The sequence below is a fragment of the Tachysurus vachellii genome, chromosome 9, assembly GCF_030014155.1.
Source record: "Tachysurus vachellii isolate PV-2020 chromosome 9, HZAU_Pvac_v1, whole genome shotgun sequence".
Lineage (NCBI taxonomy): Eukaryota > Metazoa > Chordata > Actinopteri > Siluriformes > Bagridae > Tachysurus > Tachysurus vachellii.
In genome coordinates, this window is record NC_083468.1 from 24,441,485 (window position 1) to 24,467,046 (window position 25,562).

General features: G+C 39.4%; 1 protein-coding gene across 1 annotated transcript; it reads left to right on the forward strand.

Moving 5' to 3' along the window:
* The first annotated feature begins 2,072 nt into the window (after nucleotides 1–2,072).
* LOC132851443 (semaphorin-7A-like) lies at nucleotides 2,073–25,185 on the forward strand. The gene is made up of 13 exons (XM_060878339.1): nucleotides 2,073–2,231; nucleotides 5,734–5,885; nucleotides 6,699–6,743; nucleotides 13,117–13,306; nucleotides 14,031–14,135; nucleotides 14,919–15,058; nucleotides 15,835–16,013; nucleotides 17,043–17,151; nucleotides 17,237–17,432; nucleotides 21,735–21,850; nucleotides 22,761–22,906; nucleotides 23,884–23,933; nucleotides 24,142–25,185. The coding sequence occupies exons 1-13, from the start codon at nucleotides 2,120–2,122 to the stop codon at nucleotides 24,483–24,485; spliced, it is 1,884 nt and encodes a 627-aa protein (XP_060734322.1). The 5' UTR covers nucleotides 2,073–2,119; the 3' UTR covers nucleotides 24,486–25,185.
* The last annotated feature ends 377 nt before the right edge of the window (nucleotides 25,186–25,562 follow it).

Consider the following 25,562-nt stretch of genomic DNA (forward strand, 5'->3'; position numbering starts at 1 on the left):
CTGAAATACATTTTAAATAATATTAGTGGTGTAAGTGAAATGAAAAAATGCTGCTGAAGCAGAATAATCAGCTTTAGGGGTGATACGAGTAACTCCGCTTCATATCAGACCAAATCCTCACATCAAACGCCTTTATTTCTAACATATCATCTGATTCAGCTTAAAAATTAGATAGATAGATAGATAGATAGATAGATAGATAGATAGATAGATAGATAGATAGATAGATAGATAGATAGATAGATAGATAGATAAATAAACATTATTGTTTTAAATTGGATGCCAGAGCATTGTCTATTTTGCATATTACTCATTATCTGTTACATAATACAGACTTTTTGGCTTGCACACACACACACAAAAACACACACACACACACACTCACACTCTACTTCTATTTTATTAGTCTATTTTTTATTACTTCTAACTAAGTGTGTTTGAGGTAAAACCATTAAGATCAGGTCTTACCTGAGGCATGTGCCGCTCTCTCCTCCTGCTCTGATACACAGGTACTCCACTGTCACCATCTTATTTTCAGGACATTCTTCTCTGTAATACAAACACATCATTAAATCACAGAGTTATGATCTATATTCACTACAGGCCATATGTGCTATGTTATATATGTTATATGTTAGATGTTTTATCCTTTCCTAGTTACTTTGTTTTAGAATAGCTATAAATAATGTCTCCCTCATTAGTGCTAATCTTGTTATTACATTTGAAGTTGAAACAGCTGGCACTGGAGGCTCTGTCCATAGATGTTAAATGACTGACTCCTTACGAAAAAACTTCACCATTTATTTATTTATTTATTTATTTATTTATTTATTTATTTATTTATTAATCAACATAGAAACGAGCACACTAATATAAACCTAACAGAACTGCTATTGGACACAATTAATCAACACTTTCTGGCCACACTTAATCAACACTTTCTCTGAGAGAGAGCGAGAGAGAGAGAGAGAGAGAGAGAGAGAGAGAGAGAGAGAGAGAGAGAGAGAGAGAGAGAGAGAGAGAGAGAGAGAGAGAGAGAGAGAGAGAGGGAGAGAGAGAGAGAGAGAGACAGACAGAGAGCTCATGCTTCTGTCAATACTTCAGTAATAAAAGCTTAACAAGAGTTTAATAAATAAAAATAAATAAATGTCATTCTTTTTAAAGCTAATTTTATTAAAACTGTTTAAGTATAATTTGGTCTACAGATACTGTATGTTACAGTCATTATAGTCATTGTCATAAATGAGAAGTTCTGACTTATTTATCACAGAAGCAGCTATAAATCCATTTAAACTCAGATTCTGGGGTTGATGCTATTTTATTATTATTTATTTATTTATTATTTTTTTGCCTTATGAATTCAGTACAAAAGTGAAACAATACGTTTGTTGTCTCTAAAGAAAGTGACATATTTAATAGATCATTTTATTCTCAGACAAAAAGCATAATGAAGTCTATCAGGTTTTACCTGCAAGAACAGAAACCAGAACACCTGAAATACTTACCAGCCAATGTCTTTATAAAACTGCACAAATTGTTGTTCCACAGCTCCCTCTAGTGGATCAAGCTGGATAGTGATAATAAATCCTAATGGTGAAGGTGAAGAATGAAGAAGAATAAAAGTTGAAGCTTTGGAATCTGATCCAGAGATGATTAGATAAGAGAGCTGGAGAGACTTAAAGAGCTTCTTCATCAATTCCTTTAGATAGAGATAAAGTGAGGGTTCAATCCAACTGCACTGTTATCAGATGGTATTCGAATGGCATTGTGGGTAATGTAGGAAATTGCAAACTACACTGAAAACGCAAAATTATATCTTTTGTACAGTTTATAAATATTGTTAGACATTCAGGGTGGGTTTAATATTTAATTCTTCTATAAAACCTGACTAACAAAATAACAGTGAACAAATTAGGAGTATAAATAAATATTTATTTAATCATAATCTTCTTCTTCTTCTTCTTCTTATTATTATTATTATTATTATTATTAAACCAAAGGATTTATTAAAGAATCGACTCAAAAGAGTCGACTCTTGAGCTTCGTCATACCGTTCCGTGTTCCGTGTTTACTGTATAAATGTCTCTCATTGCCCTGATGGAGCCAGTGTTTACTGAAGATGGCATTCAGAGAAACAAACACTTTGCTCTTAGCATTAATTTGGATGACAGTTTTCAGAGTCTCACTTGGGAGTCATCACTTTACACCGCGGATCAAAGTGAACAGAGAAAGTAAGAGAAATGACTCGTCCTTATAATAATATAATAGCTCTCATTATTCAAACATGTTACTTCCTAGAAGTTTCTTTTTTAATTGTCTTTTTTCGGGTTCAACTGAATTAATGCTCATGCAGCTTTCAGACAGCTTTATAGTTGAGATTTGTTTATGATTGTAAAGATTTAAGGTTTAGTTTTGTTTACAATTTAAAATACAAACCTTCTATTGTTCATAGCTGATCATTTTTTGGTTCTGCATCTAATCTTTAGACTTTTTAGACTTTTATTTTGGGAAACAAATTGAGAAATGTCAGATTTAAGAAGTTTTACTTTGCTTCTCCTTGGTCTTGAATTCCATCCTGGTGTCAGTGGATTGTCTGTGAGATGTTTTGCATGTTCCTCCTGTGTCTGTGTGGGTTTTCTTTGGGTTCCATCAGTAAGTGAACTGACTAAGAGAACGTGTCCAGAGTATGTTATTGACTCACACAGTGTTCCTCGGATGGGCTCTGGATCTACTGTACATCTCTGGACAGGATAAAACACTGAACTTGACAGAAAACTGTGTGAGTGAGCGTGAAAACAGATCTAGATCAAATTGGATGAGGACATTTTGTACAAAAATGAGCACAAATATATATGAGTAATAATCTACACTGTAACATTTATATACATGTATAAGATTCATTTTCTCTGACAGTTTTCCACCTTAATTGTAATATTAATACTACTAATATAAATATGGGGGGCACGGTGGCTTAGTGGTTAGCACGTTTGCGATGGGTTGGCACTCCGTCCAGGGTGTATCCTGCCTTGATGCCCAATGACGCCTGAGATAAGCACAGGCTCCCCATGACCCAGGAATAGTTCGGATAAGCGGTAGAAAATGAGTGAATGAATGAATAATATAAATATTAATAATAATATCAGTAATGATTAATATTATGAAGACTATAATTATTAATAATCATTTTAATATGTTATTATTTCTATAGTGTTTGAGCTGAAGCTGTCATTTGAATTTATTAAGTTATTCAGTTTTTTTTTAAAGTTATTCAGAAAATTTTCCCTTGCAGCATCGGTTTATGAATAAAAGTTATTATCTATTCAGCCGGACACTGTGCTGCATCTAACACTGCTGCTTAGTATTACTTATCATTTTTTGCCGGTTGTGTTGTATAACATCTTGCATGTATGAATCTATGGAGATGAAGTCATGTCATGCAGAAATGCAGTTCATCAGAAGAGAAATGTGAACTGCTATGTAATTAAAAGATGCCAGAAGAAGAAATGTAGTTGCAGTTATATAGAAACATAATGTGAAACAATTAAAGTGTGATGTTGAACATGGGACGACTGTAAGCAGTTTATAACTGAAGCACTAAACCAAACAGACCATCTTATCTCGTGTCCAAACCCATCATGTGGATAAATGTTAATATACTTTAACTGGGTGTGGTTTTATGTCCCCACATATCACATGTAAACAATAACTTGATATGTGCCTCATTCATAAGTTCAGGGAGAGTCCTGGTCTTTTTCATCTTCTTCTTGTGTTTCTGACTTCTTCATGTTTTCAGCTTGAATTGTGGTATAAATTTCCCACAGACCTTTGCTCCAAAATCATCACAGAATCAGAATCAGAATCAGAAAGGTCTTTATTGCCATGTATGTTTTCACATACGAGGAAGTTTTTCTAGTACAGGAGCTCCACAGTGTAAACAGAATGGCAATGATAAGAAATGAACACATATATAATAGACAGTTGTATGTACAGTGGAAAAAAAGAATGTGCAAATTGAAGTATAGATGTGCAAATTAAAATATAAATGTGCAAAGTCAAATATAGATGTGCAAATTAAAATATAAATGAGTACTTGTAAACAATGTAAGAATAGAGTTTGTTCTGTGTATGTTAAGTGTTCATCAGATGTATGTTAAGTGTTCATCAGATGGAACAGTGTAGAACTGTTTCAGCAGATCCTGTGGCAGGTTGAACTTCTTCGAAGGAAGTACAACCTCTGCTGAGCCTTTTTCTCAATGGAGTCAATGTGAATGTCCCACTTCAGGTCCTGGGAGATTGTGGTTCCCAGGAATCTGAATGACTCCACTGCTGTAACAATGCTGTCCATGATGGTGAGTGGGGGGAGAGCAGGGGGGTTTCTCCTGAAGTCCACGATCATCTCCACTGTCTTGAGCGTGTTCAGCTCCAGGTTGTTAAGGCTGCACCAGACAGCCAGCCGTTCAACCTCCAGTCTGTAAGCAGACTCGTCACCGTCCTGGATGAGGCCAGTGCTAATGGTGCAGGTGCTAGATTTGAGTTTTCCCAGTCTCACTAGCAGAAAGCTGGTGATCCACAGACAGACAGAGGAGGGCACGGAGAGCTGGGTTAATTTGGGCTGAAGGAGTGATGGGATGATGGTGTTGAAAGCAGAGCTGAAGTCCACAAACAGGATCCTCACTTAAGTCCCTGATCTGTCCAGATGCTGCAGAACATAATGCAGTCCCATATTGACCGCATCATTCACAGACCTGTTTGCTCTGTAGGCAAACTGCAGAAGGTCCAGTAAGGGTCCAGTAATGTCCTTCAGATAAGCCAGAACCAGTCTTTCAAATGATTTCATGACCACAGATGTTAGAGCCACAGGTCTGTAGTCATTAAGTCCGGTAATTTTGTGTTTCTTTGGGACGGGGATGATGGTGGAGCTTTTGAAGCATGAGGGTACTTCACACAGCTCCAGTGACGTGTTGAATATCCGTGTAAAGATGGGGGCCAGTTGATCAGCACAGGTTTTCAGACAGGCTGGTGAAACACTGTCTGGGTCTGGTGCCTTTCTTCTTTTGTTCTTTTTGAAGACCTGACACACCTCATCTTCACTGAACTGAATTTTAGGTGTGTTGGAGTCGGGGGTCACAGGAGGTGAGAATTGGGCTTTTTCAAACCTACAGTAGTACTCGTTCAGGTCGTCTGCCAGTTGTTGATTCACCACAGTGCTGGGGGATGGTGTCGTGTAGTTTGTGATGGCTTTCAGACCTTTCCACACTGAAGCTGAGTTGTTAGAGGAAAACTGAGCCCGTAGCTTTTCAGAATAATTTCTCTTTGCCACTCTGATCTCCTTTTCCAATGTGTATTTGTCCTGTTTGTACAAGACTGCAGTGAACCATGGTTTATCATTGTTGTAAGTGAGTCCTGGTAGGAAGGAATACAGAAATCCTCACAGAAAGTAATATATGATGTTACAGTCTCTGTGAGCTCGTCCAGGTCGGTGGCAGCATCTTCAAAAACAGACCAGTCAGTGAGATAGAAACAGGCTTGTAAATCCTGCTCCGCTTCCTTAGACCATCTTTTTACAGTCCTTCATCACAGGATGAAGTCACAAGCAGCAAAGGGTTCTCTCAGTTACAAAAAAAAGTTATATGAGTTATTCTCTCTCTCTCTCTCTCTCTCTCTCTCTCTCTCTCTCTCTCTCTCTCTCTCTCTCTCTCTCTCTCTCTCTCTCTCTCTCTCTCTCTGTCCTAGATGGAGCTTTTCTTACATTAAGCACATCAAATGGACACGTGATGGGTAACCTGACATTGATCCAGGATTCTCACAGAGTAAATATCTATGCCGGAGGACCTCAGGGCCTGTTCATGTTCGATCCAAGAATAAAACATCCAACGCTGAAGAAGGTAAACTGTATCCCAGCATCTCTTTCCATATGTTACTCAATACTGTATGTAAATTACTATCATACTGTGTATTATTATAAAATGAATAATAGTGATAATAGAAAAAGGAAAGAGACGAGATGTATTAATAATTAATATCATTATAACATTTGGAAGGATTTCTTGAGGAACGGTCCAGAAACCTGTTTTGCTCCTGTTTAGAGAGAGAGAGAGAGAGAGAGAGACAGACAGACAGACAGACAGACAGACAGACAGAGACTTACAGAGAGAGACATACAGAGAGACAGACAGACAGAGACTTACAGAGAGACAGACAGACAGACAGAGACTTACAGAGAGACAGACAGACAGACAGAGACTTACAGAGAGACAGACAGACAGAGACTTACAGAGAGACATATGATAATAACATATGATTATAACATTTGGAAGGATTTCTTGAGGAACGGTCCAGAAACCTGTTTAGCTGTTTAATTTAATCAAGTCGCCGTATTTCTTTATGTTTGCATATCAGTCTAGTAGTCGAGGCGACACAGGAATCCTACAGCACCATTAGCCTTAAACCTATTTTAAATTTCTAGACTGTCATGTGTAAGAAAACAAATCGATGAAAGCTTCCATACTAACATCTGAGTACGGAAAGTCATTTAGAGCTCTAAACATATTCCTTTATAATATTTAAGCCTTTTTGGAGAATGATCTCTTACTGATGTGTATCTTTGGATCTGAGTTCATACAGTCTGCAATTTCAAATATTATTATTCGAATAATAACAAAGTCTATTAATATTGTCACGTTTTTCTTTCTGGACAGGTGAAATTGCCCATATTTGAACCTGAATGCCTGAACAACCCTACTGTAAGTTTCACACATATTACAGCATGTGATCATTTCTGCTTTATAATCAATATGATTTATTTTTAACTAATAAAGTGTGTACCGTGTTTGCTGGTTAGTTTTCATCCTCTTCCAAACATCTGGTCATCTGGTTTGTAAACAGGGTGACTATATTTTCTTTTCTTTAAAGTAATAGAATAAAATGTAAGATTTCTTGCCTGGTGCAAAGTACGGTTACTCGAACCACATCCAGGTCGATTGTTTTCTTCTTATATTCTTATATGTGCTTTGAAAAACAAAGTTCCTTACAGTTCTATATAGAACCCTGGAGCTCTGGACCATTAGAGGTTTTATGGTTTTATGTAGAACCCTTATGTAGAGAGCGATGAAACTTTTTAACAGTACACTGTGATTCATTCTGTGGGATGTGGTAATCTAGTGAATTACAGATCAGAAGGTTGTGAGTTCAAACCCCAGCTCCACCAAGCTGCCCCTGTCGGGCCCCTGAGCAAGGCCCTTAAGCCTCAAGCAGATAAAGTGTATGTCACTCTGGTTAAGGGTAAATGTAAATATTAAAACGTCTCTATAATTAAAAGAATGTGTAAGGTGAAATAAGTTCCATTACTTTTTGGGGTTTTTACTTTTTTGCGAGATGTTTGTGAACGACAAATTTTTAGAAAGGATCAAATAGTTGATTCATTTTGAAAAAGAATTCAAAGTGAAATGATGAAACTCTTCAGTAGGATTGAGGAGCATCAGTGTTATCAAAACTATGGACTACAAACAATTCATTCATAACACATGGTCGTTGTTTTTGTTAAAAAGACATGAATACTGTGTAGTAATAATAATAACAATAATAATAATAATAATAATAATAATAATAATAATAATAATAATAATAATAATAATAATAACGTGATCCGCTGTGGTGACTCCGAACAGGGAGTAGGCGAAGGAATAAAAATAAACAAATAAAAAACTTAATTCATATAATAAAAATAAATAAATGAATGAATGAATAAATAAGTAAATAAATAAATAATAATAATAACAATAATAATAATAATAATAACTACATTTGTAAAGTTTGTTGTGATAAACTTTGATGCTGGCTTGTCATGATGTTGGCTGCACATGATGTGATCAGAATACCCATGAGGAAGTTCCCCTCATTGTTCTGAGTCTTTTGATATGTCACATGTCAAACTGTTTTTGATTTTGACAAAGGTTTTTGATTTTGCATATATTGGGGGCGGGTCTGTGGGAAAACCAAAAGGCCAGTCACTACACCAATTGAAACCTTTGTCCAGAGTATCACCCTAAAGGAGCTGGCCGAGGTTGGTGTAGATAGCTCGAAAGCTGGCCGAGTTATAAACCTCTAAATTTATAATAGGTGACTATAGCAAAAAGGGCCACTTTGAGACCCAGAACCATGAGTACCGGTACTCGTATAGCTTAGAAAAGTAATAGCAACAAACTAAAGGGTCTATGACATATCTGATTTTGGTGCATGTGGCTCCAAAGCCCTAGGTGGAGCAGCAATTAATACATTTTTGTCTAAGAAGAATAAGTAAAACAGAATGTTGGCTTCTACAAGCTAACATAATTCTTCTTCTTCTTTCGGCTTTTCCCTTCAGGGGTCGCCACAGCGAATCATCTCTCTCCACCTAACCCTATCTTCTGCATCCTCAACACTTGCACCCACTAGCTTCAAATCCTCATTAATTACATCCATATACCTCCTCTTTGGCCTTCCTCTTTGCCTCCTGCCTGGCAGCTCCATGTCCAACATTCTCCTACCAATATAGTCACTCTCCCTCCTCTGAACATGTCCAAACCATCTTAATCTCGCCTCCCTAACTTTGTCCCCCAAACGTCCAACATGAGCTGTCCCTCTGATGTACTCGTTCCTAATCCTGTCCAATCTTGTCACACCCAAAGAGAACCTCAACATCTTCAGTTCGGCTACCTCAAGCTCTGACTCCTGTCTCTTCTTCAGTGACACTGTCTCTAAACCATACAGCACGGCCGGTCTCACCACTGTCCTGTACACCTTCCCCTTGATTCTTGCTGATATTTTCCTATCACACAGAACTCCTGACACCTTTCTCCACCCACTCCAACCTGCCTGCACTCGCTTCTTTACTTCTTTCCCACTCTCTCCATTACTCTGGACTGTTGACCCCAAGTACTTAAACTCCTGTACCTTCTTCACCTCTTCACCCTGTAACCTTACTATTCCACTTCCCTCCCTTTCATTCACACACATGTACTCAGTCTTACTACGACTGACTTTCATTCCTCTTCTCTCCAGCGCAAACCTCCACCTCTCCAGGTTTTCCTCCACCTGCTCCCTGCTCTCACTACAGATCACAATGTCATCTGCAAACATCATTGTCCAAGGAGACTCCTGTCTGACCTCCTCTGACAACTGGTCCATCACTATAGCAAACAGGAAGGGGCTCAGAGCCGATCCCTGATGCAGTCCCACCTCCACTGTAAACTCCTCTGTCTGACCTACAGCACACCTCACCACTGTCCTGCTCCTCTCATACATGTCCTGCACCACTCTGACATACTTCTCTGCTACTCCTGACTTCCTCATACAGTACCACAGCTCTTCTCTTGGCACCCTGTCATACGCTTTCTCTAAGTCTACAAACACACAGTGCAACTCCCTCTGACCATCCCTATACTTCTCCATCAACATTCTCAGAGCAAAAATTGCATCTGTTGTGCTCTTTCTGGGCATGAAGCCATACTGCTGCTCACAAATTTTCACCACCTTCCTTAACCTAGCTTCCACTACTCTTTCCCACAACTTCATTGTATGGCTCATCAACTTTATCCCCCTATAGTTGCTGCAACTCTGCACGTCACCCTTATTCTTAAAGATCGGCACTAACACACTCCTTCTCCATTCCTCAGGCATCCTCTCACTTTCTAATACCCTGTTGAACAAACTAGTTAAAAATTCCACTGCTGCCTCTCCTAGACACTTCCAGACCTCTACCGGGATGTCGTCAGGACCAACTGCCTTTCCACTTTTCATCCTCTTCAAGGCCTTCCTGACTTCATCCTTTCTAATCTTATCTACTTCCTGTTCCACAGAGTTCACCCCTTCTACTCTTTTTTCCCTCTGATTTTCCTCATTCATCAGCTCCTCAAAGTATTCCTTCCATCTCCTCTGTACACTCTCCTCACTTGTGAGCACCCTTCCATCTCTATCCTTAATAATTCTAACTTGCTGCACATCCTTCCCATCTCGATCCCTCTGTCTAGCTAACCTGTACAAGTCCTTCTCTCCTTCTCTAGTGTCTAACCTAGTGTACAACTCATCATATGCCTTCTGCTTGGCCTTAGACACCTCCCTCTTCACTCTGCGCTGTAACTCCTTGTATTCCTGTCTATTCTCTTCAGTCCTGTCCATATCCCACTTCTTCTTGGCTAATCTCTTCCTCTGGATACTATCCTGAACTTCCTCATTCCACCACCAAGTCTCCTTATCTTCTTTCCTCCTTCCAGATGACACACCCAGCACCTTTCTCCCTGTCTCCCTGATCACTTCTGCTGTAGTTTCCCAGTCATCCGGCAGCACTACCTGACCACCCAGAGCCTGCCTCAACTTCTGTCTAAATTCCTCACAACATTCCTCCTTTTTCAGCTTCCACCACTTAGTTTTCTTCTCTATCTTTGACCTCTTCCTCTTACAGACCATCAGAGTCATCCTACACACCACCATCCTATGCTGTCTGGCTACACTCTCTCCCACTACCACTTTACAGTCACTAATCTCTTTCAGATTGCCTCTTCTACAAAGGATGTAGTCTACCTGTGTTCTCCTACCTCCACTCTTGTAAGTCACTCTATGTTCCTCCCTCTTCTGAAAATACGTGTTAACCACAGCCATGTCCATCCTCTTAGCAAAGTCTACTACCATCTGTCCTTCAAGGTTCCTTTCCTTAACTCCAAACTTGCCCATCACCTCCTCATCACCTGTGTTCCCCTCACCAACATGTCCATTAAAATCTGCTCCTATCACCACTCTCTCACCCGTGTGAATACTCTCAATCACCTCATCGAATTCACACCAGAATCTCTCTTTCTCCTCTAACTCACAACCTACCTGTGGGGCATAACCACTAACAACATTCAACATCACTCCTTCAATCTCTAACTTCAGACTCATCACCCTGTCTGACACTCTCTTCACCTCCAGAACATTCCTCACAAACTCCTCCTTCAGGACCACACCTACCCCATTTCTCTTACTATCCACACCATAATAAAACAGCTTGAATCCTGCTCCTATGCTACGAGCCTTGCTACCCTTCCACTTGGTCTCCTGTACACACAGTATATCCACCTTCCTTCTCTCCATCATATCAGCCAGCTCTCTACCTTTCCCTGTCATAGTACCAACATTCAGAGTCCCTATTCTCAGTCCTACACTCTTACCTTTCCTCTTCTCTCTCTGTCTGTGCACTCTCCTCCCTCCTCTACTCCTTCGACCAACAGTAGCCCAATTTCCGCCGGCGCCCTGTAGGTCAACGGCGCCGATGGCGGTCGTTGTTAACCCGGGCCTCGACCGATCCGGTATGAAAATCTTACTGACAACTCGCATGGTTAGATTTGGCAATGTTTTATGCCGGATGCCCTTCCTGACGCAACCCTCTCTATTTATCCGGGCTTGGGACCGGCACAGAAGTCACTGGACTGTGACCCCCATGGCTAGATTACAAGCTAACATAATTAATAACTGCTAAATCATTGTAAATTAACCGTCTTAAGCCCTATTCGGACGGGATTAGTTTTACGTGGGGACGTGGGGGTAAAGTAATTATTACCAGAGCTTCTCTGTGAGAAGTCCCGTCCGAATGTGCCATCTCGGTAATCATTACGGACAATGTCAGTAAAGATTACGGCGACTTTTACCTTCTGTAAAAAGGTCCGGAAAAATTACCTCAGGTAATAATAATCCCGTCCGAATAGACCCGCTGTAAATATGTACGGTAAAATTCCGTCATTTCCTGTTTAAAAGTAGTTTTTGGCGCGTTTTGCAAGCATGGAGGCGCCATGTTGTCTGTTTGCGCACGTAATAACAGGAAGCAACGTCATACGCACATGACGACAAGGAGGTTAGTGTGGTGTGTAAAGCGAATTACCCCTCCCACTTCTGCTAGTTTTACTGAGATGTCTTGTATGGGTGCGAATTGGCCAATTAATATTACAGACGTCCTGAGGTAAAATTGCATTACTCCACGTCCCCACGTAAAACTAATCCCGTCCAAATAGAGCTTTAGCCTTAGACTCAAAGATGTTCACTGACTTCTCTTCAATGAACGCGTCAAATGTTTTTTATAAACAGATTCTATATAAAGAAGAACTTTTATTAACATCTCCAATTTATTATCAAACTCTATATCGTACTTTTATCCGTCTATGGTTACATTTAACTATGTAAGAACATCTAAGACGCTGGATAGGAGTCAAGTCAAGAAGTTTTTATTGCCATTTCAACCATATATAGCTGACACAGTACACAGTGAAATGAGACAACGTTTCTCCAGGACCATGATGTTACATAGAACAAAGACAGAACTAAGGACTTTAGTTAGTTCTAGACAAATAAAGTGCATCTGTGCAACCTGGTGTACACAGTGCAGGACAAAAGACAATAGACAATAGCAGCGCCGGCCAAAGTACATACTGTATGTTCTATAGGTCATGTGCAGAAATACTGGAATGAGAAATGTGAAAGAGAGCAAGTGTAAAGAGCGAGAAATTGTGTGCAGAACAGCATGTAAACAGTTTAATATGGTGGTGCTGTAGACATAGATGTATATTGGAAGAGTGTGTATTTTGGTGTAGGTCAGTGCAGTCCATCCAGTTGAGTGTGTGTGTGTGTGTGTGTTGTGCTTGGTACAGTTCAGTCCAGTTATTGAATAGTCTGATGGCTTTTGGGAACAAACTGTTACTGAGTCTGGTCATGAGGTCTGAATGCTTTGGTACCTCTGTGTGGGGTGTGTGGGGTGTGTTGGACATCCACAATGCTGTTGCTTTCGAGGATGTAGTGTGTGGTGTAATAGAGAGGTGATAGAGGACAGAGCTGTGCACAGTGTGGCTCTGATCCGCTTTGTGTAAACTCCTCTGTTTCCTAACAAATGCTTCTCTGTGTTCATTGTACCATGTTACACTTCAAAAGACTCCCACCATGAAGCAGACAGAAATAATTATACTTTTAGGTCATCAGTCAGCATTTTGATCATTCTGGATAAATGGTCCTGTGACGTCTGTTGGTTTCAGAAGGATGTCTGTTGGCCTCAATTATACAGCCTTTAATATACATACTGCTTTTTTCAATTGTTGAAATCTTTATTGATTTTTTCAGAATTGTGAATATGAAATCTCCATGCTGAAAGAGGGGAGGAATGGAAATCCACTGTTCCTGTGTGGGACCACAGAACATCACACAAACTGCTGTGATGTACATTTAGGACTTTCTAGTTTGGAGCACAAGCTGGTGAACTGCTTCATCATGAAGTATCCAACACACATCAACGAGCCGTCTGTTCATGTTGGTAAGAAAGCCAACAAAACTGCTTTTTTTATTCACAGATCAAGCTTTGGCCAGGTTTAGATTTATTGGCACCCTTGGTTTGGTATTTTGCAGACCTAAAGCCATGTCCGTGTGGAAAGTTCTGGAGAGTTTTGGAGAATTACTTACTTAGGAATATAGAAGAAGGCATTTTTACATGAAAAAGATCTATACCTGAACTATGACACTGACATTATGACATTGAAAAAATATTCCAGTTCACACAGTCATGCAGTATCTTTACACTGGCATAGGAGGACATCCGTTTTTTTGGGTAAAAGTGCCAAAGCTGATAAGCATTTGTAGGGGAGGTTTTAACTGTTGTTTAAACTGATGTCTCCTGTTAATTTAAGCTTCTTTTTTTAAGCGTCACCTAAACTTTTATCAGTTTGTTCTCATGATATTGTATTTCAGTAACAGTGCTGCTAGAAGCTGTCTTTAGGCTGCTTTAACATCATTAAACGTACAAAGGTTTTGTCAGGTTTTTTGGGAAAAAAAGTATGATGAATAAAAAGTTTCTTATATGATGCAAATTCTGTCCAGTGCTTTTTCTATGTTTTCAACTATTTTTTTTTATAAAATTGTCAAATTCTAAAATTGTGGATGTTAAATATCTCAGCATGTTACCTATTTGACCTCTAGTACAGCTGATGAATTCTGAGAGTATATACAGTGGTATGCCCTGTTTTTGTTGGTGCATTTTCCAGATGATTCTCTATATTACACGATCTCACGTCTGGACCCAAATATTCCCAGTGGCCTCTACAGAGAGACCAGAGATGAATACATCTGGCCGCTGGCAAGACAAATCGGTGAGAGAGCCATGCTGCATCCAGCAGTAAACAATTCACATTTTTGAGAGATTTGTATGAGAGAACAGTCTCAGCACAGGACCTAGGAGTTAGGAGCTTGTGCAGAGTTTATTGAATCACAGTCTATATGTTGTAATGGGCAAATAAGCAGTGGTCAGACAGTGTGCTGGTATCGATATTCAAACACAATCGAACTCAAATCCAAATAGTCAAAAGACAAAGTTAAAATATTAGAAATGCACAGAAATACCAGTATGAATTAATAAATGAACACTTCACAGTTACTAATTGGAAATTGTCATTGTGTGGTGAGCGAAAAAAAAACAGAATAGACAGAAATGGCCAGACTTCTGATAGTTCAAACAATTCAACTGCTTTGAGCTCGTCATCTGATTGGTTGGATTCAACAAGATTTCTGGGAGACGTGTGTATCATGTTTGTTTTTTTGAGGATCAGCTAAACAACGCTGATGTTCAGAGTACAGACTGGTTAATTTGCATGACATCCTTAAATTGATCTATGGTTGCACATGAGGCCAAACAAAAAAGCTGAGTGTCAGTCATATGACCTCCAATTAAATCTGCTGTGAAGTCCAGATCTTCTGCCGTCAGTCTTCTAAGGACATTAGAGTTTGAGGACTTTTCTGTCCTGGTGTGTTTTGATGAGATTATACTAGTGTTTAAATGTTAAAAGGTTAAATACTAACAGATAGACTTTATCCACTGAATCTAACTTTACTTAGCTTACTTAAACCCAACCTAATATGTTTTTCTCTGGTTTCAGAGCAGAAGCATGTAAAAATCTTAGCAAATAAAGGGAATGGATCACTGGATGGAAAAGTCTACTCCTTCTACATAGAGCAAAACCAGAACCAGAACTTGGACCTGCCTCACTGGATACCTCGAGTTTCTCAGATCTGCATGGTAATATAATAAGTTCTGCTTTTCTAGAGCTACAGTGAGGATCGATTGAGATCCTGAAAGAACAACCTGAGGCAAGGAAAGACTCCCTGAGATGCCCCTAGTAGGCTAGGTAAAAACAGAAATACTTCTAAAACACTACAAAGTCTTAAAGTCCTGAGTGTCTACTTCATCTCACCACTCCATCGTTGATGATTTTCCTATAACATTATGACACAATGTGTTTTATACCTTAAGCAAAAGAAGCAATTTCTAGAAATCTTTCTTCCAGCTTTGGAGGTTGTGGTCAGAGCACAGGTTTAGCATCCTTGGAGCAATGAGGGTTAAGGGCCCTGCTCAGGGGCCCAACAGTGTCAGCTTGGCAGTGTTGGGGCTTAAACCATGAGTCTCCAATCAACAACTGAGAACATTAACCACTTGAGTCACAACTGCCCTGATGAACTATACACATTCAGTATGTTGTATAGAAAATAGTTAGGCTGTGACAAAAAAATTCAAGAAATGAGTTAAAGAGAAATTCAAATGTAAATTAAAATGGCTTTTAAGTGACTGTGAAATGAGTTTGACTTGTTATTTTATTGATAAAAATCAATTCAGCCTGCAGCTACTGTTTATAGTCTTTGCCAGTTCAGCTCTTGACTCCTGATAGCTCTTGATTCAGCTTTTCAGGTAGTTTAATAACTATGAATGCTCTGAGTCAGCATAGCTCATGGCATTGAAATGAAGACGCCTCAGAAAACCCGCTCTGACCAGATTAAACTAGCTGTTTCTTCTTTCAGGCAGATCTCGGTGGCAGTAGAGCAATACTACAGTTCCGCTGGACATCCATGCTGACCGCACGCCTGTTCTGTGGAGATGAGAAGAAGCGTCTCTCGTATACCGAGCTGCTGGACGTTGCTGTGCTGGAAGCTACGGCATGGGAAAACACCATGATTTACGCCCTCTTCAAAAATACCTAGTAAGATGGTGTGTTTGATCGAGCACCTGACCTGTGGCGTATTGAAATAAGCCACAAAATTATACGAGTTAATCCTGCTCGCTTAAAGCTTAAGTTTAGCATTAAGCATTAATCTGAAGCTAGCTAATGTTAAAATAAGGTTATGAGAGCATATCTATCTTGCTATTAGAACTGTAAAACATGGTGTAAATAAATCTGTCACAAGTCATGTGACTCGCTAAATCAGTAGCTTGCACAATCTTTTTATCCTGCTATCAAATTAATATAATGAGAAATAAGATATAAAGTATGCTAGGGCTAGTCATAGGTAAACACTCTCTAGTTAACCTGCTTAGCGAGCTCACCATATGACTTAAAAATCCTCTCAGGTTAGCTCATGTTAGCCACCTATAGCTGGTGTTACTCGTAAATCTATTGAAAACACACACACACACACACACACACACACACAGTAGCTAAGTAGCACTAGCAGTGAATTTATTTCCTTACAGATAACGGACTCATGATGTATTTGATGTTAAAAAACGACTGCCTTACTGCTTTTTCAAGACTGTTGATCTGCACTTTGCGATTTTACATTTTCTGATACTTCATTTTTTTCTTGATAATTTGTAAATGATTTTGTAAACCAAAGAATATATTACCAGTTTTTCTCAGGTTAATCCCCGATAGTTTCTTAGTTTGCTTATGAACATTTATGAATAGCACTCCTGTTGAGACACTTTGGCACAGTTTTAAACCACACATTTGCAAATAGTCACATTGTATGTTTGAGCTGAGTCAACAGCAGGCAGTGTCTGGTTTATTTTTCACTTTAGCTGTAAGATTCCTTGTAATCATTTATACATTGGGAATCTTTCCATTTATGGCTGATGCAGAAGTTTTACTTCAGCTTTCAGTAGCCTTGTGTTTTCTTCAGCTGTTTCTGTTCCCTTACACACTACGTCTGTAGGTTTAATTTAATAGAAGAAGAAACACTGTGTGTGTGTCTCTGTGTGAATTTTGTATCAATCTATTTCTTTCCCACAGCAACTTGAGAGCCGTGTGCGTTTACAAAATGTCCGACATCATTCACGTCTTCACGAACAACACATTCACAGCTGAGAAGGAGACTTTTTCTTCACCTCTTCCCGGAGAGGTAAACTACCGTTCCATAAAAAAGAAATTATCCTCACCTTTATCTCTGCACTCCTTGTTTAATCAATTTTAACCCTGTTTTTCAGTGTGTACCAAACAGTCCTTTGTTACCGACAAAAATTCTGAAGTTTATGGAAAGTCTCCCTGAGCTGAAGCAGTGGATTAAACCTGTACGAGACCCTGTGGTGTTCAAGAACAACTATCACTACACACACCTCCAGGTGGACACACTTGTGAACAGGAAGTCAGGAAATAGCCATCATGTCCTCTTCATGAGTCTCAGTGAGCAGGTTTCTATTTTCTAGAAGCATAATCATCAGAACTGTGACTGTAAACAAGAAGTGTATGAGTCGTAATACAGGATAAGAAGACGTACTATAAGAACTTTGGAAAGGCATAGAAAAAGAGTGTTGTGTCCCTGGTGTAAGAGAGGCATGAATTATTACTATGACTGCAGGACTAATATCTCTGATTAGTATTTCTGGGTTAAGTATTCATTTACCAAAATACTGATATTGATCTGTTTTACCACGCAGACATACACCATACCATACATGCTTTATCGCTTGATGTAGCTAAGATACATGTTGTCCTGACTAGCCCAGCTAGATTTAGATTAGCACTATAGATAAGCTAGACTACTATGTAAAAGAGCCTAAGCTGTTGGTATTGTAATACTATTATAATATAGGGATGATCTTTTGGTCTAATCTCCTAATTCGGATGCCTACTTGATGTCAGAGATTAAAATTTCAAGTTGGTCCAAATGAAAATATATTTGCAATGACAAAATGAAGTTGATTTACATGATACATTCTGAATTGAGAAACGTATCCCTAATGATCAAGGCAGTGGTAAAGGTAGTGAGACAACATGAAGAAGAGAGCCAGACTCAAAAAGGGAAATGGTAATCATATGAGTGGCAGTGATTTTGATTATTAATCATTTCTCTTTTTGTATCTATACTCTGAAGTCTAACAGTGTTCATGTAAAGAGGAACTTAAGAGCACTTTCTGAATTTGTTATACTGTAGTCATGACATGAGGTCTGAAGGAACTGAACATGAGTCTTGCACTAAAATGTCCTCAGTAATAACTCTCATTTTGGTTCTGAGGACTGTAGGACTGTTTAGCCTTTTGTTCATCTTGTGTATTGATTGAGGGCAATATGTCTTAGGGGCAGATTTACAGATGTCACACTGTATATCAGGAATAAGCTGAATTTTAAAACAGAGATTAAGCAATAGCACACACATTCCTTCTCTCTCTTTTTCTCTTTGTGTGAGTCTCTCTCTGTCTGTCCCCCTCTCTAATTGTGTCTCCCCTCCCCACCCCCCCAAAAAAGACAACACTACGGGATATTACCTCTCGGAGCGATGTGCGCTCCGATACAGGTTACAACCCTGAAACTCAAACTCCTAGTTGAGCTCCTAGTGGTAATGTTACCTCTCGGAGTGCTATGTGCATATGTACATATTACCGCGCTACTCTTACACTATGTTCGCACACCGAGTGCCGAAACATGCCGTCTTAAATAGCACCGTGCACTGGTGTCACGAGGTGCGCTAATTGCAGCTACATGACTGAGAGCCTATAAAGAGGCATGCTGGTGGCTGCGGGTTTGCCTGAAAAGCACCGCGACGTTACAGTACCCCCACACATAGGAAAGGTCCCAGGCTTGTTGCTCGGTCTCTCCGAAAAGTCCTAACCAGCTCCGGGTCCAGAATATGTCTCGCAGGGACCCATGAATGTTCCTCTGGACCATAGCCCTCCCAATCAATCAAATACTGAATGCCCCTCCCGTGACGTCGGAAGTCCAGAATCCGCCGGACAGTAAAGGCCGGGGCTCCATCGATGAGACTCGGTGGGTATGGGGCCTGGTCAACAGGTGGCGCTAGGGAGCTACAGAGGACCGGCTTCAGCCTGGAGACATGGGATGTAGGGTTGATCTTCATGGACTGGGGGAGCTGCAGGTGGTACGCCATGGGATTAATCCGCCGCAGGATCTTGAATGGCCAACTTCTTGGACTCAGATCTTTGGTCGCCAGCCAGACCCTCTGTCCTTGGCAGAATGTGGGTGCTGCACATCTCTTGTGGTTGGCCATGCAGGCGCTCCTCTGAGCAGCCATTTGGAGGGCGGTCTTTACCTCCTGCCAGATCCTGTTGCACAGGGCCAACATTTGGTCTGCTACCGGGACCCCGACTCCCCCTCTTGCTTGTCAAACATGGGAGGCTTGGGGGGTAGCCAAACTGACTTTTGAAAGGCAACATCTGGCAGGGACAGAACAGGGACCATCTGGCCTGTCATGGTTTCAGTCTCTTGGCCTGCTGGATGTAGGTCAGGTTTTTCTGGTCCGTCTGGATAAAGAATACGTGCTTGGCCCCCTCAAGTCAATGCATCGACTCCTCCAGAGCCAATTTAATGGCCAGGAGCTCGCAATCCCCTACATCATAATTCCTCTCTGGCGCCTTCAGCCGGCGAGAGAAATATTGACAGGGGTGCAGCTCTTCCTTTGCTCCTGACTGCTGGGACAGAATGGCCCCTACTCCTATATCAGTGGCATCAACCTCCACTATGAACTGTATCTCTGGATCAGGGACCTGAAGCAACAGGGACGGAAATCAGCCTCTCCTTCAAAGCCTCAAAGGCCTCCTGGGCCTGGACGGTCCATACGAACCTCCTCTGAAGCTTCTTAGTCAGAACACAAAGTGGTCTGGCCAAGGTACTAAAATTGCTCACAAAGCACCAGAAAAGGTTAGCGAGTAAGTCTGGACTGAGGAGGGCTGAGGCCATTCCTTGACCGCCTTGATCCAGACTGGATCCATGTTCAGGCCTTACTGAGAGACCACAAATCTCAGGAAAGAGATGGTATTCACATGGAACTGCGATTTCTTGAGCTTCACATATAGGCCATTCTCAAAAAGAAGCTGAAAGACTCACCTTGTCGCTCGGTTTGGCATGTCCGAAGGCGATTATCAATGCGTATGGCCCTGGTGTATGTGAAGCGGGGACGAGGTCAGAGACCCAATAGGGTTTTCAAATGTGCTTCACAGGGCAACAATAAATGAACAAACTGTAGAGTAGTCCACTAGCCGGCCCTGATGGGGGGGGGGTGGGTGGGTCTGGAACCGTAGCAGTGACCGGCTCCAAGCTGCTGGCCTGGGGAGCATCACCCGAAGGGCTGTCTACAACTGGGGCTCCTTAAGGCTGCAGTAAAGCCCGGATCTGCCCTGGCTGATCAGAAACTTGCTGAACCTTGGTATAAATAATGGGAAAAATTCTTTATATATATATACATATATATATATATATATATATATATATATATATATATATATATATATATATATATATATATATATATATATATACATATATATATATATATACGTATATATATATATATATGTATATATATATATACGTATATATATATATATATATATATATATATATATATATATATATATATATATATATACATATATATATATATATATATATATATATATACATATATATATATATATATATTTGTGACCAAGAAATAATGAGGGAAGATGAAATGCTTGAGATGACGGGAAATGCCCAAAGCGGGGTTTGACTTGCAGAGGCTAAAATCCCCGAACTGTACAACTGAAGTGCTACTGCTACACCAACAGACACGGAAGATACACTAGAGGAAGGGCACAGAAGTGTTTACTCCTCGCTCTACAGAATATTACCTCTCGGAGCGATGTGTGCTCAGATACAGGTTACCAACCTGAAACTCAAACAAACTCCTAGTCGAACTTCTAGTGGCAATGTTACCTTCTCGGAGAGCTATGTGCTCCGATACATATTACCACGCTGAGACTCGACTGGAAACTTTTTCTAACTCCTATTGGTTCATATATATGTATTATGTATATATGTATATGCACCCACGACATTACATATATTTACAGTCGCAAGCACCTGTTTCCTTGTTAACCAAAAAAGCAAAAGTTTTTAGTCTTCATGAGTTTGTCATACCAACGATAACATTTTCTGAATATAATACAGAAATAATAATATATAATAATAATAATACAGTGATAAAAGGTGTATATGCAGTAACATAATCTGATATTGCATTGACATTGTTTTTAAATAATTTCACACTGATTTAATGCCTTAATTATTTAAACTTAAACTTTGCTTTTTTCGTCTCTTTTGTTGTTTTTTTATTTTTATTTTTACTTTATTTGGTTAAATAAAAATGTAGTATATTTTAATAAATTATTAAATTTATATTTTCCATTTATCATATTTTATCAGTAATAAAATATTATTTTTTTTATAATATTTGTATTAATCATATTAAGTTTAGTTTTATTTCACAAACATTTTAATTATTTTATTATATTTACATTATATTTGTAGACCATGTTTTAAAATGCTAATCATACTTGCAGTTTGCTGTATATTGTGATATTTATTGTGTACAGCAGAAATATCTTTTGGATTCATTATTCATATATATATATATATAAGGTGTATGTAAGACCAATTTAGAGAATATATTAAAGTAAATAAATCCGTACTTTGGTTTTCTCCCCCTAGACAATGGCAACGTACATAAAATCCTGGTGCAGGAGGACGAACCCTTCATCATCGCCGAGTACAAGCTCTTTAAATCCAGGACACACATCTCCAGCATGCTGCTCGACAGAGTAACAGTAAGAGAACAATGAGAAACTGGGACATACTTTCTGTGTGGAAAATCTCATTACCTGAACTGACCTCTGTTTATATAGAAAACATAACTACATTAATAACACTATGATAAAAATGGCAAGCAATTGATAGATGCTGCTCCTTTAAGGCATTAAAGCAGGTTTGAAAACCATAAACACACCAGTAGTTTAACACACCAGTTTTTGTGTATATTAGGGGAGCTTTCTCATTTTATTTCATTAAAACCTGATCTTTTTAACCAAGCAGAACAGCTACAAATGACATCAGGTATGTTTACAAGGGTCCATCTTTATCAGTCTGAATGAATTTGGTTTATACGTAACCTAAACTTCAGAGCTCGATTCTAATATTCATTCACACAAGGGCACTTACATAAATTCTATGCAAATAGTGACCAGGACTTTCCCCCGGATTCTGTGTTTGAGATGTAAATAGACATACAACCGCACTGCGCATGTGTACAAGGTATTTTTTAATCTGATTCAAAAGTCGGGTCGATCAAGCTGTTTACATGAAGGCTGTTGAATCTGATTCAGCTCATGATTTGATGACTAACCCAAAACTTTATTTTGAAGAGAGCTTGAGACAAAGACCAAGGCCTGGAACTTGATTAATTGAATTCAATTCAAATTTATTTGTATAGAGCTTTTTACAATTATGATTAGGTAGAAACCTGTCGTTAAAAAGGACTTGGCTTCATTGATCTTTTGTTATATTTCAGTATGTAACAGTAAAACGTGTTTAAGGACCGACTCTAAATAGAATAGATTGTATTTTCAGCACTGTGGGTTTCATTACTGCAAGACCCACTGTGTATTCCTGTAAAGGCAGAAGAAGTTCTTCAGCTGATAACATTCATGTGTCAACAGTTTATTTTTGTTCTTGTTCCAGAAAAAGCTCTTTGTGAGCTCCAGCACTGAGGTGGTCCAGATTGACCTGTCCAACTGCAGCATGTACGGGAAAGACTGTAAGTCGTGTGTCATGGCCCGGGACCCGTATTGCAGCTGGGACTCGGAGGAGTGTTCAGCTGATAATAGGTACGTGTTCAAACCAGCTCATGTTGAATTATTTCCTGCTCTGGAAATTTAATTTTAAGGTCAAATCATAGTTTAAGCAAAATCAAAATAATAAAAAAACAGTGCAGGAAGGATGCAGCTTTGCGGGTTGAGGTGTCTGTTGTGTACACAAACCCTTTGTTTGTGTACACAACATATACAAGAGTGCAGAGACGTGCATGTTGTAATGTTCTTCCTGTTTAACAAAGGGATGTTGCAGCAATGCAGCAATGAATTAAGATTGTATGAACAAGTCCAGCTCTTTGTTACATTTGCCCATCTTTTGCTTCATGCTCTCATGCAAGCTGATCTCATGCAAAATGTACAAACGTTCTAAAAAAGAGCACCATCATATAAATAAAGTCTAAAGAAAGGGTAGGAACTCATTGTGTTCCTAAAATTACCACAAGAACCACCAACCAGACATGAGAAAGAGCAGACATTTATAACACTTTTATCACACACACTCACACAGAAACACACACACATGCACACACACAAAAACACACGCACACTCAAACATTCTTTCCATCATCAGCCTCTCTTTTCACCTTAAAAATCCAAGATTGCTTTCAATAATAGGGAAAAACCACAAAACGGTTAAAAAAAGTTTACTCTGGGAGTTTAATGACACACTGACACTGGAGACTCCTTCTATGAAGCTTGTATAAACATCATACCAACGATTATACATATAAATGACACGTGTATAAATCCACATATTATCCATCGTACAAGCCTTTCTGAATGAGCTGTTACTATGGAAACAGTATAATATTGTGTACACAGAGTGAGATTTGAGATTCGTCTTGTTGTCAAAGCTGCTGTTATAAAACTGATCCCTGACAGTTCTTAGCTGTGTAGTGAAGAATGAAGAGAATTTGTAGAACATTTGAGAATTAATGATAGAGTTTTGGATTCATCTGAAATCTGACGATTGTTGCTTTTTTTTAATATAGATCCTTAATACAAGATGTAACCCATGGAAGCCACACGACATGTGATAATGGTAGGTGTGTGTGTGTGTGTGTGTGTGTGTGTGTGTGTGTGTGTGTGTGTGTGTAGACATTGGATTGTTTTTTATAACCAGCTCATGTGATGCTGCCGACGTCATCAATAATGCGGATGTTAACTGACTTCTCATGATGTTACTTTATGGATGCAGTTAGTATCCATTATCTCTAATATTAATGATGTGCTCATTTCTAACTTCGCAGGTTTCCCCAAAACCAACCACAAAGAAGTCAAAACAGACGTCCCTGAGAGGGTCCCTCAATACTCTAAATACTACCTTAAATGTCCAGTTGAATCCTATCATGCCTCATATTCATGGCACCACCAGGGCAGTAGGAAGGACTGCGTCTCAACGGAACATGACTGCCTTTTGTTGATCGACAGCATGAGCGAAAAGGACGAAGGCGATTATCAGTGCATCGCTTCAGAGAACGGCTACCAGAAGACGGTGGTCCATCAGAAGCTGCAGATGAACGGCGCCTCTGAGACCAGAGCGACTCCAGTAGCTTTAGCCTGCCTTCTGTTCCTGATCTCTGTGATCTGCTAGTGCTGTTCCTGTGTTTTGGGGACTGAAATACATACGAATAAACACAAAACTCAGAAGACCCTAGTCCTGGATGAGTAGACTGAACCAGACCATGTGCTTTTCTGATACTGAGATTCTTCCTGTATACACAAGTGTTACCACATCATCCACTTCTTCCTTGCACTCGATGTGTGTGACTCGACTCATAAAGCCCACAGAATGACCAATACTTCCACAGGTTTCCACAAGAACAGAGAAAAATACAATTTTACACCATCACAAACTGTAAAATCATGTATATAGTTTCAACAGTGTTGCAAGTTATAATGAACCATTAACAGCATTTGCACTTTGTAGTTTAATTAGATTAGTTTTTCTATTTTTGTAAGACCATCAGTTACAAAGCGTATGAATGTCTCTCACATGAACCTCATCAGGATTTATTTATGATTTAATATTTTGGATGGACAGACGTTTTCTCAACCCAGCGATGATTCTGAGATGTTTGTGAGTCCAGAGCACATCTCTAACATCTGTTGGTGTGAGTTGTGATGAGGAGGAGTAGATGATGATGAAGAGGTGCAGCATGGGAAATATCTTCATGGAAAGCAGATTGAGTGTATCGGATGGAGAAGGAACTTTCCTCTTACTTGAGTTAATTACTTGAGCTAATTCTTCTTAGCTGCGTACACTCAATAAAACAACTCAACAATCTCTGCTACCTCCTTCCAAGCTTTATTTTTATTTCTAATGTCTTTATATAGGTTATAAAAATAAGATGAAGATGAGAGAAAGGTTATAGATGAGAGGATGAGAGAAGATGAGAGAAAGGTCAGCTGATTTGTTCAGAAATAAGGAAGCGGGGCTGCAGGTGGAGAAGTAAACAAAACATTGCACGAGTCATTTTGAATTACGGTGTGATTAAGTGAGCAAATTATCTTTATTATATATATATACATATACACACATACATACATACATACACACAGTATATTTACACTGTTGCACATGTATGTATAAAAATGGACCACTTTATGTTTCTTAGGCGCGTGAATGTAGAGAGTCTGAAATAAAATGAAAAAGAAAGACAGGATTAGA

Bases quoted from the DNA above. Each gene is read 5' to 3' on its own strand.
- LOC132851443 (XM_060878339.1), top strand. From the start codon at position 2,120: ATGGCATTCAGAGAAACAAACACTTTGCTCTTAGCATTAATTTGGATG. The intron at 15,059-15,834 runs GTAATATAATAA...TTCTTCTTTCAG, and splicing joins GAGTTTCTCAGATCTGCATG to GCAGATCTCGGTGGCAGTAG. The intron at 16,014-17,042 runs GTAAGATGGTGT...TCTTTCCCACAG, and splicing joins GCCCTCTTCAAAAATACCTA to CAACTTGAGAGCCGTGTGCG.